General features: G+C 43.7%; 1 protein-coding gene across 2 annotated transcripts in view; it reads left to right on the top strand.

The window, feature by feature from the left end:
- The window catches only part of KCNAB1 (potassium voltage-gated channel subfamily A regulatory beta subunit 1), a 378,602-nt gene that overhangs the window by 258,476 nt on the left and 106,854 nt on the right, over positions 1 to 13,272 (top strand). For both annotated transcript variants that reach the window (XM_064585977.1, XM_045903492.2), the window contains exon 2: positions 2,017 to 2,060. In XM_064585977.1, the coding sequence (XP_064442047.1) occupies positions 2,017 to 2,060 (44 nt within the window). The remainder of the gene's footprint in view (positions 1 to 2,016; positions 2,061 to 13,272) is intronic.

Genomic DNA, 13,272 nt, shown 5'->3' with positions numbered 1-13,272 from the left:
TATCATGTTCCAGTCCCACAGACATGATGTTAGATGAATTGCCCAGGCATGTACAGTAGCTTATCTCACTAGTGAAGAAATCAAATCCAAGAGGAAGGAAGGGATTTCTCCAAGCTTACCTGGCTAATTTCAACAATAGGTCAGCAACCTGCATCTTTCACCTCTTTGCAATGTGATGCACTTTGGACGATGCTATGAAACTCAATGTGTTGCTTCGGTGGCATTTTATAGACAAGAATAATAAACAGAGGGAAGAAACAGATGCAAAAATGAGAGCACTATAGTTACTACCTCTAAAGACACCAGACTGTGGAAGCATCGAGAAAGCACCTGGAAGAACTGAGCTGTATGGCAGTTGGAAAAGTTAGTGCTGTTTCGCTTGGAGCAGAGGCGGGGGCGGGGGGCGGGGGGGGGGGCGGGATTGTGTTCTCATAAGAGCATCTCATCAGAGAGTAAAGGATGCACTTTTCTACCATGTTTCGATTATTTAAGCTTCACCTCCTCACATTAGACCCACAAAATTCTAGGAGGCGTTCTCTCTCTAAGAATTTGATCTCTTCTCTGACAGCTCTGAGGCAGATGGCAGGAAGATGGGGTGGGGGTGGGTCCCCACAGAACACAATGTATACTAGAGCATCTAGTTCTCTATTTAAAGAGTGGAAATATATTTCCTCTTCTCAATACGCTTTTATGGGTGAAAAGCAAAGGGATTGATGAGGGAAAAAATTATTTCAAAAGGATTATCTGACCTTCTTGTAGCAATTTTATGTAGCCTTTTATAAAAAATAATATGACGGTCCCCTACTTCTAACAGTATGACCTAAGGTCTTTTGACTTTGTGATGGTGGGGAAGCCATGTGCATTCAGTAGAAGCCATACTTTAAACTTTGAATTTGAATCTTTTCCCAGGCTAGCAATATATGGTAGGATACTCTCTCATGATGCTGGGCAGGAGGCCACGGCTCCCAGGCAGCCCCGCCATCAGGAGGGTAAACAGCCAATACACTTACAACCACTCTAGACCCATTCAACCATTCTTTATTTTATTTTTTTTCTTTACTTTCAGTATAGTAGTCAATAAATTACGTGAGATATTCAACACCTTATTATAAAATAGGCTTTTTGTTAGATGATTCTGCCCAATTGTAGGTTAATATAAGTGTTCTGAGCATGTTTAAGGTAGGCTAGGCTAAGCTATGATGTTTGGTGGTTAGATGAATTAAATGCATTTTCAACTTATGATATTTTCAACTAGGATGGGTTTCTCAGGACATAACCTTACTCTAAGTCAAGGGATATCTATAATATAGTTTAAACAGCCTAAAGGATCATTTTGAATTTATTCTTATAATAATCTCCAACCATCCATAATAATATTCTGTTTTAGAAGTCAGTCAGTTACTCAGCCAACAAATATTAAGGATCCACTGTGTGTCAGGCTCTGTGGATGAATAATAAATGAATAAGGAATGACTGGTTGATGAATAAGATACAGATTTTGCCCTCCAAAGAACTCCCATTCTAGAAAGAGAAAGAAAATAAATTTGTAAACAAATTAGTAAAGATTATTCAAGGCTGAGGGCGCCTGGGTGGCTCAGTTGGTTGAGCGACTGCTTTCAGCTCAGGTCATGGTCCTGGAGTCCCTGGATCGAGTCCCGCATCGGGCTCCCTGCTCGGCAGGGAGTCTGCTTCTCCCTCTGACCCTCCCCCCTCTCTCTCTCTCATTCTCTGTCTCAAATAAATAAAATCTTAAAAAAAAAGATTATTCAAGGCTGAAAAGCTGAATGTCGTGGGGGACATTTTCATCTTGTGCTGAGCCTGAGCACATCTGGAGCCTCCTAGCGCCCAAATGGAGATGAGACTCTTCCCAAGACGACAGACCTGCACCTGCAGCTCTGTCTCTACCACGACTCTAGTCAAGAACAATGTCAAAAGTGAGAGATGGTTCTCATATTTAAGTGTGTATAGTTTCACCTGAGAAAGTCATGACCATATGCTGCTTTATTTTTATTCTAGGAATCTTGGAAAATCAGGACTCAGAGTTTCTTGCTTGGGTCTTGGTAAGTACCAGGGGTATCACGTGGGGGTGGATTGGGAGATGGGAGATTGGGGAGAACACCAAGGTAGTGACTGGGATCAGGTTGAGACCCAGTCTCAGGTGAGGAGGGGCTTCCTGACCAGCATGGGCCCACTTCTCCTTCTGAGCCTTTCCTGCCCAACACAGCCCTCTCCCTCTCTATGCCCAAAGAGCCACTGTGCTCATGATGCCTTATGGGGCCCATCAAGCAGAAATAAATCTGATATTAAAGCACACCTTAGAGGAAGAAATTTATGTGTTACTCATGTGTAGCAAATGCGAAGAACCTCATTGTATGCATGTGTATGCTCACCTTACCTATAGCTTCATCTGAGTTTTTTTTCTATCCTTATTTTCCCTTTGCCTAATTTACTCACGAATTTTTCTATACTGTTGTGTATTTTATGTACTTTTTATGTACTTGTATAATGTACCTTAAATACTCTCGGGACAAAGTGGTGTGTGTGTGTGGTGTGTGTATATGTATATACATATACACACACCACACACACACACACACACACATACAAATTATATAGAAAGAAATATATATATTTCCTCCCAGAAAATGTAAATATTTAAAGAAGACTAAGTTGAGATGGCAATGGTAACAGCATGAGGATGAGTCTGAAACGGTGAAATCTGAGTGGGAGACTTGGGTAGGTGTAAGGCTTCCGGGTTTCCCCCAGATATGGGAAAAAGCAGCCTTGGTGTTTGGGCCCTTCAACACCATGAGAGCTATTCCTGTAACCTGAGAGAGTCTAGACCATGATGATAGCTGAGGCATGATGAGAAGTGGTCAGATTATGGCTCTGGTTTGGAGGTAGAGCCTGGCAGGTTCTCTGATTCTGTGTGGAATGGAGAGCAAAAGAGAAGAGGCAAAGATAACTAGGGGTTTTTTGCTTGAACAGCAGAAATGATGGAGTTGTCAGTAAATGAGATGTGGAAGAGTGAAGAAGGAGAGCTTTAGGAAGGGGGAGATGAGGAGATTGATTTTTGGATGTATTAAGTTTCAGATACCTGTTAGATATCCAAGACAAATAGGTCAAATAGGTAAATGGATAGGTAAATGAATCTCGACTTCAGAAGAGAGATGTTGGTGAGGTGCATGAGGACTTGAAAGTCCTCAACATGTAGATGCTGTTTAAGCCACAAGACTGGTTGAGAGCACTATGGGAGTGAGTAGAGATAAAACATGGGAGCACATGGTCTGAAACCTGTGAAGTCCAACATTAAGAAATCAGGAAAATGAGCAAGAGCCAATAAAGAAAACTGAAAAGAAGCAGTCAGTGTGGTAGGCAGAGAAGCAGGAGAACATGGAGGCCTGGAATCTAGGTGAAGAAAATATTTATAGGAGGATGAAGTGACCAACCCTATTAAATGCGGCTCATAGGTCAAGCAAGATGAGGGTCAAGAATTGATCATGTAGCAGGAGGGAGGTCATTGATGACTTTGAAAAGATAATTTTTGGGGGGTAGAGAGCTCATGCATGATTAGAGTGGGTCCAAGAGAGCATACTGGGTTCAAGAGAATAGCTGGCGGCTACTCTTTTGATGACAATTTCTATAAAAGGAAGCAGAGAATGGAGGGGCAGCTGGATAGGTGGAGAGTGCTTTTACCCATGGAAGAAATGACAGCATATCCTATATGCTGATGAGGAAGTCCTTTTGAGAAGGAAAAAAAAAAAATGATGTAGGAGAAGACAAAAAAAATACCTAGAATGATTTCTCGAGGACACAAGAAGAGAGTAACATGAAAGCAGGCTGAGTACATAGGCTCTGAGGCTGGTAGGTGGGTTGACTGGGTGGTGGTATCTCATAGAAGTTCTCTTCTATTCCTTCTCTATTGTCAGTGGAAATCAGAAGCAAGGTCATCAGCTGTTAGTGAGGATGGGAAGGAGGTGTTGAAAGTTGGATGAGAAAGAGGATATCCAGGACAGCAGAAGGGTAAATAGACCGAGGGATGCGTCAGAGGGGTCAGAGAGCATTATGCATCTGCTTGAGATGCATGCTAATAAATTTAAAGTGAGACCATCTCCATGGTTGGGTGTTTTTCCTGCAGCCATGTTCAGCTGTGCAGATGGGGTTTTCCAAGGGCATATGATGAAAAAGAGAAGCCAAGAAGCTGAGAGTTTAGGGAAAGGGGTGATTATAATGGTGGGCCTCAGAGTTTAAACTGAGCAAAGAGAAAAATGAGCACTAGAGCCAGGAAAATGATCCATGAGTAAAATGAGGAGGTGGAGGGACAGTGGAAAATGGGTAGGATTGATGAATCGTGCAAACAGAGGGACCAAAAGATTGTTGGAATAAAAGCAGTAGAGACAGTAAGATTAAAGGATAGAAAGTGGTAGTTAGAAAGGGAAATGCTTGAAATTGAGGTTTGGGGCATTGGGTGTTGGGTAGTGACAAGTCTAAGGTGTGTCCATTGGCAGAGGGTGGCTGAGGTTGTGTTGAAGACAAGATAAGTTGAGAGGTGGAGGTCAAGAAACTGAGAGATAAAGTGCAGGGAAGGATGATCTTCGGGGTCACTGAAATCACTAAAAAGTGTAACAAAACTAATATTGAGGGGGTGCCTGGGGTGGCTCAGTCAGTTAAGTGGCCGACTCTTGATTTCAGCTCAGGTCATGATCTCAGGGTCCTGGGATCCAGCCCATCTCAGGCTCTGCACTCAGTGGGAAGTTGGCTTCTCCCTCTCCCTCTCCCCACTCCCCCAGTTCGTGCACACACTCTCTCTCATATAAATAAATAAGATCTTAAAAAGAAAAAAGAAAAACTAATATTGAAGAGAGAGACAGTGAGCCAGAGTTAAAATTTTCAAAGCATGAGAATTACTAGGGGTGGTTAAGTGATTGTAACATGGGGGCCTGTTGATGTGGGATTCAGAGTGGTGGGCAGACACTGGGGAAGGGCTGGGAGGAGGATTTCTTGGCTCCTATTGAATGAAAGTGTGGAGACCAGGGAAGGGACAGTAGTAAATGAATTAAAGGTAGTAGCAACTAATTGTGCCACCTTTCACTGTATTTCAAAGATATTGAAGGCTATTGATGCCTGAGTTTTTCTGACTCTCCTGAATGATGATTTGGGAGGTGAGGGTGGTCTTTGTTCACCATAAATCTAAGGGAATGGGACATTTGCTTAATTGATGGCTCTGATCTTGTTATCATTTACTTATATTTGAAAGACTCTGGAGGTTCATTATCAGAGATAATCTGACCTTAGTTTTTTTGAGAATGTGCTTTATGGTAAACAATTATTCACTATTTATTATTGAAAGAAATTACCTATAAATATAAACTAAGAAATAGACTAGGGGCACCTGAGTGATGCAGTTGGTTAAGCATCTGACTCTTGGTTTCAGCTCAGGTCCATGATCTCAGGGTCGTGAGATGGAGCCCTCATTGGGCTCTGCACTCAGCACAGAGTCTGTTTGAGATTCTCTCTGCCTCTCCCACTTGTGCTCTCTCTTCTTCTCTAAAATAAGTAAATCTTTAAAAAAATTTTTTTAAAAAAATAGAGTAATCTAAGAAAATATTAATTAGGAAGTATAGTGAAAAATCATAGATCAACTATCTCATAGTATCTATGTCAGAAAAATAATTTAGTCAAATGTACATAGAAAACTCAAGCAAAAGCGCTTAAAACTAAAAAAAAAATCAGGTGTCTATTAAGTCCCACATGTAAATGAGTCTCCAGAGGGAGGACTGCAGTTTTTTAAAACCCCAGTGTCTGTGTGTGTGTGTGTGTGTGTGTGCGTGCGCATGCGCACGCACTCTGTAGGTATTTTGGTGAACTTTCAAACAAAACTTTGATTCAAGGGTAGGAAGTCCTGATTTGAGCTTCACATTTTTCTGAGAACCTGAACACTTGTGATAAGACGTTGTGTGAAAAATAGGAGGAAACAAAGAAACTCATGGGGTTGACCGACTTCATTCAAAACAGGTAACAAAGCTTGGTTGAATAAGCATTTTTTGAGAACTTTTCTGAGCTGCCTCTGTTAGCCAGAGGAGATGAAGAACATCATAGAAAGGAATAATGCACCAGCCTTAGATAATCTGTCAGGCCCTGCAGACCCCAGCTACCAAATCCAGGTGGAGCCGGGTTTACCGCTTCGGGCTTAGGTTGTCAGCTCAGTTATAGCCCATGTTCAACTAAGGCTTTGGAGATTAAGTATTGAATGTACTAAGCAGGGCACCTGGGTGACTCAGTCGGTTAAGCGTCTGTCTTCTGCTCAGGTCGTGATCTTGGGGTCCTGGGATTGAGCCCCGCATTGGGCTCCCTGCTCAGCGGGGAGTCTGCTTCTCCCTCTCTCTGCCCTGCTCATGCTCTCTCTCTCAAATAAATAAAATCTTAAAAAAAATAAATAAATGTACCAAGCAATCACACCATTACAGATGTCTTTTACTGAAATACTCGAAAGGTCATAATTAAAGCTAACAATCCTGATGTTCTGCCCTACCAGATAAGGACAGACTGGGACCTTCTTGACCTGCCAAGCTTCCTTTTGGTAACTAAGAGCATGTGTACATGGGAACAGAAAGTTGAAATAACTTGAGGATACACTGAAGATACCTCTGAAGGAACATGGCTCTGCCAACTAGCAAAATGGCGGGTGGGTGGATGGGAGATTAAGTGCCCACTGCTATCAAGCCCCAAAGTCAAAGAAACTTATGGGAAAAAAGTAAATCTACCAAAGAGTGACTGAAAATCATCTACTGGGATATGGGATCATCTTCTGAGACAGAAAGAGTAGTGTTCATTTATTCATTTGTTCATTCATTCATTCATTCTCAGCAAACATTTAGAAAGTGAGGCCTTTTGCTGGTTACAGGGGATACCAAGATGAAAGCAGCAAGGATTCTGCTCTCAGATTGTTCCCACAGTAGTAGGAGTTCAGCATGTGGAAACAAACACTACATTTAGCACATACCGTAATGGAGAAAACAAGATGAACCAAGTGGGAGGACAGTCTCCTGAAGAACTTGGGACAACTTCACAGGGAATGTGCTGCTTGAGTTGAGACTTGAAGTCATCAAATGGAGAGAGGGTGAAGGATTCCAGACAGAGGGAGCAGCGTGAGCCTGGGAGACTACATGGAACAGGAGGTGCTTGGGGAAACTCTAGGGTATGTGTAGAATATTGCGAACACAAGGTGTCTGTGAACCTCAAGGAATACGCCTGGAAGGAAAGCCGAGCCTGATCATGAGAGCCCTTGTTTGACTTGCTAAGTCATTTGGCTTGCATCCTCTAGGTCTCTGGTGTTCCTCCAAGTCCTGAGGTCCCCAGGTCCCAAGGGAACACTCAGGGGTGAGGCTCAGGGCTTACCCACCTCACCCTGCCCTCTTCTTTCTATTGCCACAGCTTCTATCAAAGGAGCTCAACTTTTTCTAAACATAAATGTAAATATAAAAATTTTAAATGTAAATTTTGATGTAAAATTTTTAGAGTAAATTTTTTAATATAAAGATATTTTTGATATAATATGTAATAAATGACTTTGTCTTTCAGAGTAGTTTTAGGTTCACTGTGAAATTAAGCAGAATGGAGAGATCGTTCCCTTACCCCACATACACACAGCTTCCCCAACAACCGACATCCCACACCCTAGCAGCACATTTGTTACAGTCCTACACTGACACATCATTATCACCCAAACTATGGTTTACATTAGGTGTATGTGTATCTCCTGGTGTCGTATGTTCTGTGGGTTTGGACAAATGTGTAATGACATGTAGTCATCATTACAGAATCACACAGATAATCTCCTTACCCTGAAAGTCCTCTGTGCTCTGCCTATTTATCTCTCCCTCCCCCTAACCCCTGGGAACCACTGATTCTTTTACTATCTTCATAGTGTTGTGAGTTCCAGAATTTCATACAGTGTAGAAATCACACAGCATGTAGCCTTGTCAGATTGGCTTCTTCCACTTAACAATATGTGTTTAAGGTTCCCCTATATCTTTTCACAGCTTAATAGTTGATTTCTTTTTAGTGCTTCTTATTCCATTTTGAAGGGATGGATAAAAGTATCCTTCTGCCAAAAAACACACACAAAAAACAAAAAAAAAGTCTTTAAAAACACCATTCTACCTCGTGAAAAGCCATTTCAACACTTGGATCAGGAGCAGGACATCATCAAATGTAGTAGACTTGTTTCTGACAGCTATATGAAGGCTAGATTGAGGGAAGGGGTTGAGACTGGACACAGATGAATTAGGAGTCAGACGACGAAGAGGTAGTGCAGGAGGCATTAAAGATCTACAAGAAGGAGGTGATTATTTAGGAGGAAGAACAAACAGGACTTGGCAACCTGGGGATACAGAATGAGAAGTCTCCCTGAGCAGAGGAGGATGCCTTGGTTCCTGGATGGGGCATCAGGGTGGACGAGCTAACATCGCAGAAGGATGAAATGCAGGAGGAACAGTAAGAGGAAGGAGGGCTCAAAGAAGCAGGAGCGTTGTGGGGGCGATGACCAGAGAGCCTGTCAACTTCTGGCTTCAGAGATCTAGCAGGCATGGGGAGTGCTGGAGAGAGCTCTTGGCTAAAAATAGAGACCCAGGAACTTCTAGCAACGGCAAACCCATGCTTACCATTGAGGTCACATGCAAATACAGAGGATTGAACTATTTGGGCAGGTTTAGGGCACCTGCCTGGTAGAGTGTGCCAGGCTGTATGCTCCCTGAGAGCAGAAACCATCTTTTTTTTTTCTCCACCCCTGTTGTACCTTTAGCAGAACACACTGTCCTGTAAGCAGTAGTAGGCACCCAAAAATATTGATTGATTGAATGACAGGCTAGATGAATCAATGGCTAAGGAATGGCCAAAAGCACATGGAGTCCTAGTGAAGATCCAGCTGAAGTTAGAAATCATGAATAGCTGGGGTCCAGCCAGCCCAGTTCTTTGTTTTTTTCCAGCAGCTTATCAGTGCAGACACAGTGAAGGCCAAATGGAGGCGGGAGGCGGGAGGTGGGGAGTGGGGAGAGGACACAGAAAGAGGTCCAACATCACAGATTGTCCCCAGAGTGGGTTAGGGACCAGGGGGTCCACTGCATACACTGTGACTCAGAGTCTAGGCTGGAGTGGGGCTCGGAGCTGTATCCTCTGGGCTCTCCCTCCTGCAGTCAAGAGGGCTATCTGCCCACACTGAGTTAGCCCACAAGGTCTCACGTTAGCAGCAGAAGGCCTGCCTGATTCATGCCATGGGAGGTGACACACCACAGTGGGCAGCTTCCCCTATAGATGTTTGAAAGAGGCTGACTTCACCCTGCACTGTTCACTCTGGTAGTGTTCTCGCTAATGTGGGTGGGTGGTCCTCATTCAATCAGTTGAAGGCCGGAATAGTACAAAAAGGCTGACCCTCTCTGAGTAAGAGAGAAGTCCTTCTGCCTCTCTGCCTTGAGCTGGAACATCAGACTTTTTTTACTTTTAGATTTGAACAGAAATATCCTTTTTTTCTCTGCTCTCACGTCTTCTGGCTTTTGGACTACAACTTAAACCTTGGGTTTTTCTAGTTCTCAAGCCTTCAGACTTGGACTGAACCTACACATCAGTTCTCTTGGTCTCCAGCTTACAGATGGCAGATCTTGGGACTTCTCAGCCTTCACAATGATGTGAGCCGATTCCTTATAATAAATCTCTTTATATATATAAGTACCTACATGTATATTTTTATATATAACAAGTCTATAAATATAGATTTTATATTCTATTTTAAAATATGTATTATAATTAAATATAAAATATATAAATATTTACATATAAAAAGATATATAATAAGGAATTTTATTTAAAAATATAAGATTCTGTTTCTCCCGAGAACCCAGACTAATAAAAGCATTTCCTAGTTTTTTAAAACATCACATAGGTGCATGTGGCAAGCCGAGCAGCCAGATATTTCTAGGAAGTGACACACGATATAGGGGGAGGGGGGAACCCAGATGAAGGGATGTGTGGTCACGTGCTCATTTTTCAGCAGAGCACATATTGAAGCTCCTATAGAATGCCATTATCCCAAAGGAGGTCTAGGCTCTTCTCTGGCCAGGAAGGGCATTTTATACAGTGCTACCAGACAGGGTTTGGGATTTGATTGAGCAGGGAAAAGAAGAAACACATGCCTCCAGGGCCCTGTTTGACATAAGCCTCGAGGCTGTAACTCCTTGGCAGTGCAAACTGCCTTTCCTGCCATCCTGGGCTGCCTTCTTTAGGCAGCCCGTTCACACTTCATTCTTGAAGGAATGAAGTCCTAGAGTAAAATATTTAACACCTTGGAGAGCCTGAACTAAGTCTCTCAAGAGGTGTTTCTTCTCAGCTCTGGCAGCACAAATAATCTTTCAAAAAATAAAAATAAAATAAAAATACAGGTAACCAGGGTCCATCCAGACCTCTTGAGTGAGAAGCTCTCAAGGCCCACTCAAAATGCAGGTGTTCTTAAAAGGCTGCCCTGATGATTCTGAGGTGGTGACGGGGTTAGAAGCCATTGGAAACAGATGGCTGCTTGTCTGAACAGGTGCTGGCGAGCCAGCATCGAGGATCCCCTTCTGCTAGCCCCTGGAGCTGGCCTGAGGCATCTCCACCTAAGGCAGGCTCTCAGAGGAGAATCTGCCTAGCTGAGGACTGGCCTTGGGGCTTCTCAGGAGTGGAAAGCTCCTGGGGCAAGCAGATTGAGCTCACTTCCCCTTCCATTCAGCACCTGCCACCTGGGCCTGTCTTGCCTTATGCCCTTCTCTAATCAAGGGAAGCTTCCAGAGCAAAAGCAATGAGTTATAAGAATAAACCGTGTGAGCTTCTTTTTTAATGTGTTGCGTATGTGCAGAATGTACTCCTGGCTCGTCTTCCTCTACCTTAGAGATGCTCTCACTGAACTAAACATTTTTACACTAGGAGAACAGGACATTAAATATTTAACATGCATGATATTATTTTTGTGACACCCTTCTTGAGTCTAATTCTTATTGCCAAGGCCAATGTAAACTAGCCCCTTCACCTGTCATTCTAACAACATGACAAGTATTTATAAAGTGCCTCTAAGACACTTGAGAAACCATTTAAAAAGTACAATGTCTTCCCCTAGAGAGTTTACCAATTTTGCTGTATAATACAGAGTGAATTATCTTAAGACCAAAATACCCACAAAATTTTAAATACTGCATGAATATTAAACATAAAACGAGAATTTTAGGCTTGTCACCTTTCCTGGGACGTCTACCTTGAATAATTCCCATGGCGCATACACATTAAAACTGAACAGGCATTTGTATTTTTACAATATTGTTTTAAAATACTGCTTCCTCATTTCCTACTTTCATGAATTAAATCCTTCGGAGTTGCTGATGACCTGGCTGCACCCTGAATTGCCAGTGACTGCTGGCCGTGTGCATTTGCCTTCCCTCCTGGAGTGCATTAGGAGCTAAGATACAGCCAGCCTGGGAGAGCAGCATGCCTGATGTTCCACACGTTGTCAGAGCCAGGGCCAGGGGAGAGCTGGGGAAGAGAATGCAGAGGGGTCTCTAACACCCCCATGCACACACCCCTCATCTCCCTCAGTACGGCTGTAAAAGGATGAGTAGCCCTCACCTGCTACCCGTGATTCAAAAATGAAGCCAAGTAGCAGGGGAGAGAAGGCCCTCCAGAGACCCAGATGTGGGCAATTAGATGGAATGGATCATTTATATATACACATGGTCTCACACTTAGGAGAGGGGGAATTAGTCCTTGCAGTCACCACCCCCTATACAAATGAGAAAAATAGAGGTAGGAAAAGGGGAAAGGTCTTGGCCAAGACCAGTGGTAGGGACAGCAGAGCCCACATCTCCTGCCTCTGGCCCTCCACCAGCCGCCTGACTCCCGCTGCCTCATCGGCCTCCAGCCTCCAAATGCCCACAGCCTCTTCCCAGCCTCAGCTTCCTCCTGGAGAACCAGGCATGGAAGGCTCCTCCTACCTCTCACAGTCATGATACAGGCAGTGATCAAGTTCAGCATGACTCCAGGGTGGCAGCTGGGTGAAAATGCCTTCACTCTACTTTAGAACCAGAAAATGTGGGAGGCTGAATGGCTCCCTGGAATCACTCTCAAGTTAGGGTAGCAATCAGCTCCACAGACAGAATGGAGACCAGAATCCACGTCTCGTGGCCCATGATCCAGAGTGCTTTCCCTGGGAGAGATTTCAAAGTAAGACTGCAACTGAGTGCAGACGTTTTGTTTTCGCGTGGATGCCCCGAATGAAGTCCTGAACTCCCGACATTCCCTTCTGTGAATATTGCCCTAAAGACGTCACGCAGTCCTGCCCATAGCTCCCGGACTCATAGAAGTCCGATTGAGGCACACGTTGTATACATGCAAGTCTGTTCATTGTGTTGCCTTGAGCTTTGCCCCGCACACTAACTTTATAAAGATCACATTCATCAGAGTATTTTCTTAAACCTAGGCAGTGTCAAAACCCAAATGGAAGTTTGAGAAAGTTTCAGAGTTTCAATCAGCAACACAGCTGAGTTCCTCTAATCATGAGACTAAAAACTCAAGGGAATCAGTTGGGGTGCTGTCCTCCTGTGAAATGGGGTGCTCAGGTTAAGAGGGTGCAGGGCTATGGGGAGCCACCTCTGGGAGGGCAGCATGAATGCCTGAGGGGTGACCAGCTATGGGTCAACACACGGAGGGGAAGTGTGTGGAGATTCGTACCTATGCCTTAGAGGCCTCAGCTGGTTGGAATCAGGAAATCCTAGTTCTTTTTACAGATGTTGAGTGTGAATCAATCCGAAACCTTCTTGAGTAAGCGAACAGAAAATCCAGCCAAAGCAAAATGAAAACATCAGCTTAAGCCAAAGCAGAAATTTCTAGACTCACATGGACAGTAGATACTTCTGGCTTGATGCAGGGATCAGACTATGAACTCTGCAAGCGGGAGGTTTCATTCTCAGCCTGCCCTCAGTAACAATATGGCTGCAGCAGCTCCAAGCCTCCTATCTTACTGGCTCTGACTGGCTTGTGTATCCATCCCTGAACCAATTACCGAAGAAATTCAGTCAATCAAGAGCCAACCCTAAAGCTGTGGAAGGGTTTAAATCTACCTCAGCCACAGAATGCACATTCCCAAAGGAAATTTAAAGTGCTCCTGCCTAAAGAGCTCCACATTCCTCTGCTCTAAGAAAAGAAGATATCCCTGGAGCCTGAAAACCCTTCGCCCCTTATTTTCGCTTATCTGAG

The sequence above is a fragment of the Mirounga angustirostris genome, unplaced genomic scaffold (genome assembly GCF_029215605.1).
Source record: "Mirounga angustirostris isolate CCGP_5_RB_7025 unplaced genomic scaffold, mMirAng1.0.hap1 SCAF_1, whole genome shotgun sequence".
In the NCBI taxonomy this organism is placed as follows: Eukaryota; Metazoa; Chordata; class Mammalia; order Carnivora; family Phocidae; genus Mirounga; species Mirounga angustirostris.
This window is presented reverse-complemented; position numbering and strand designations above follow the sequence as displayed.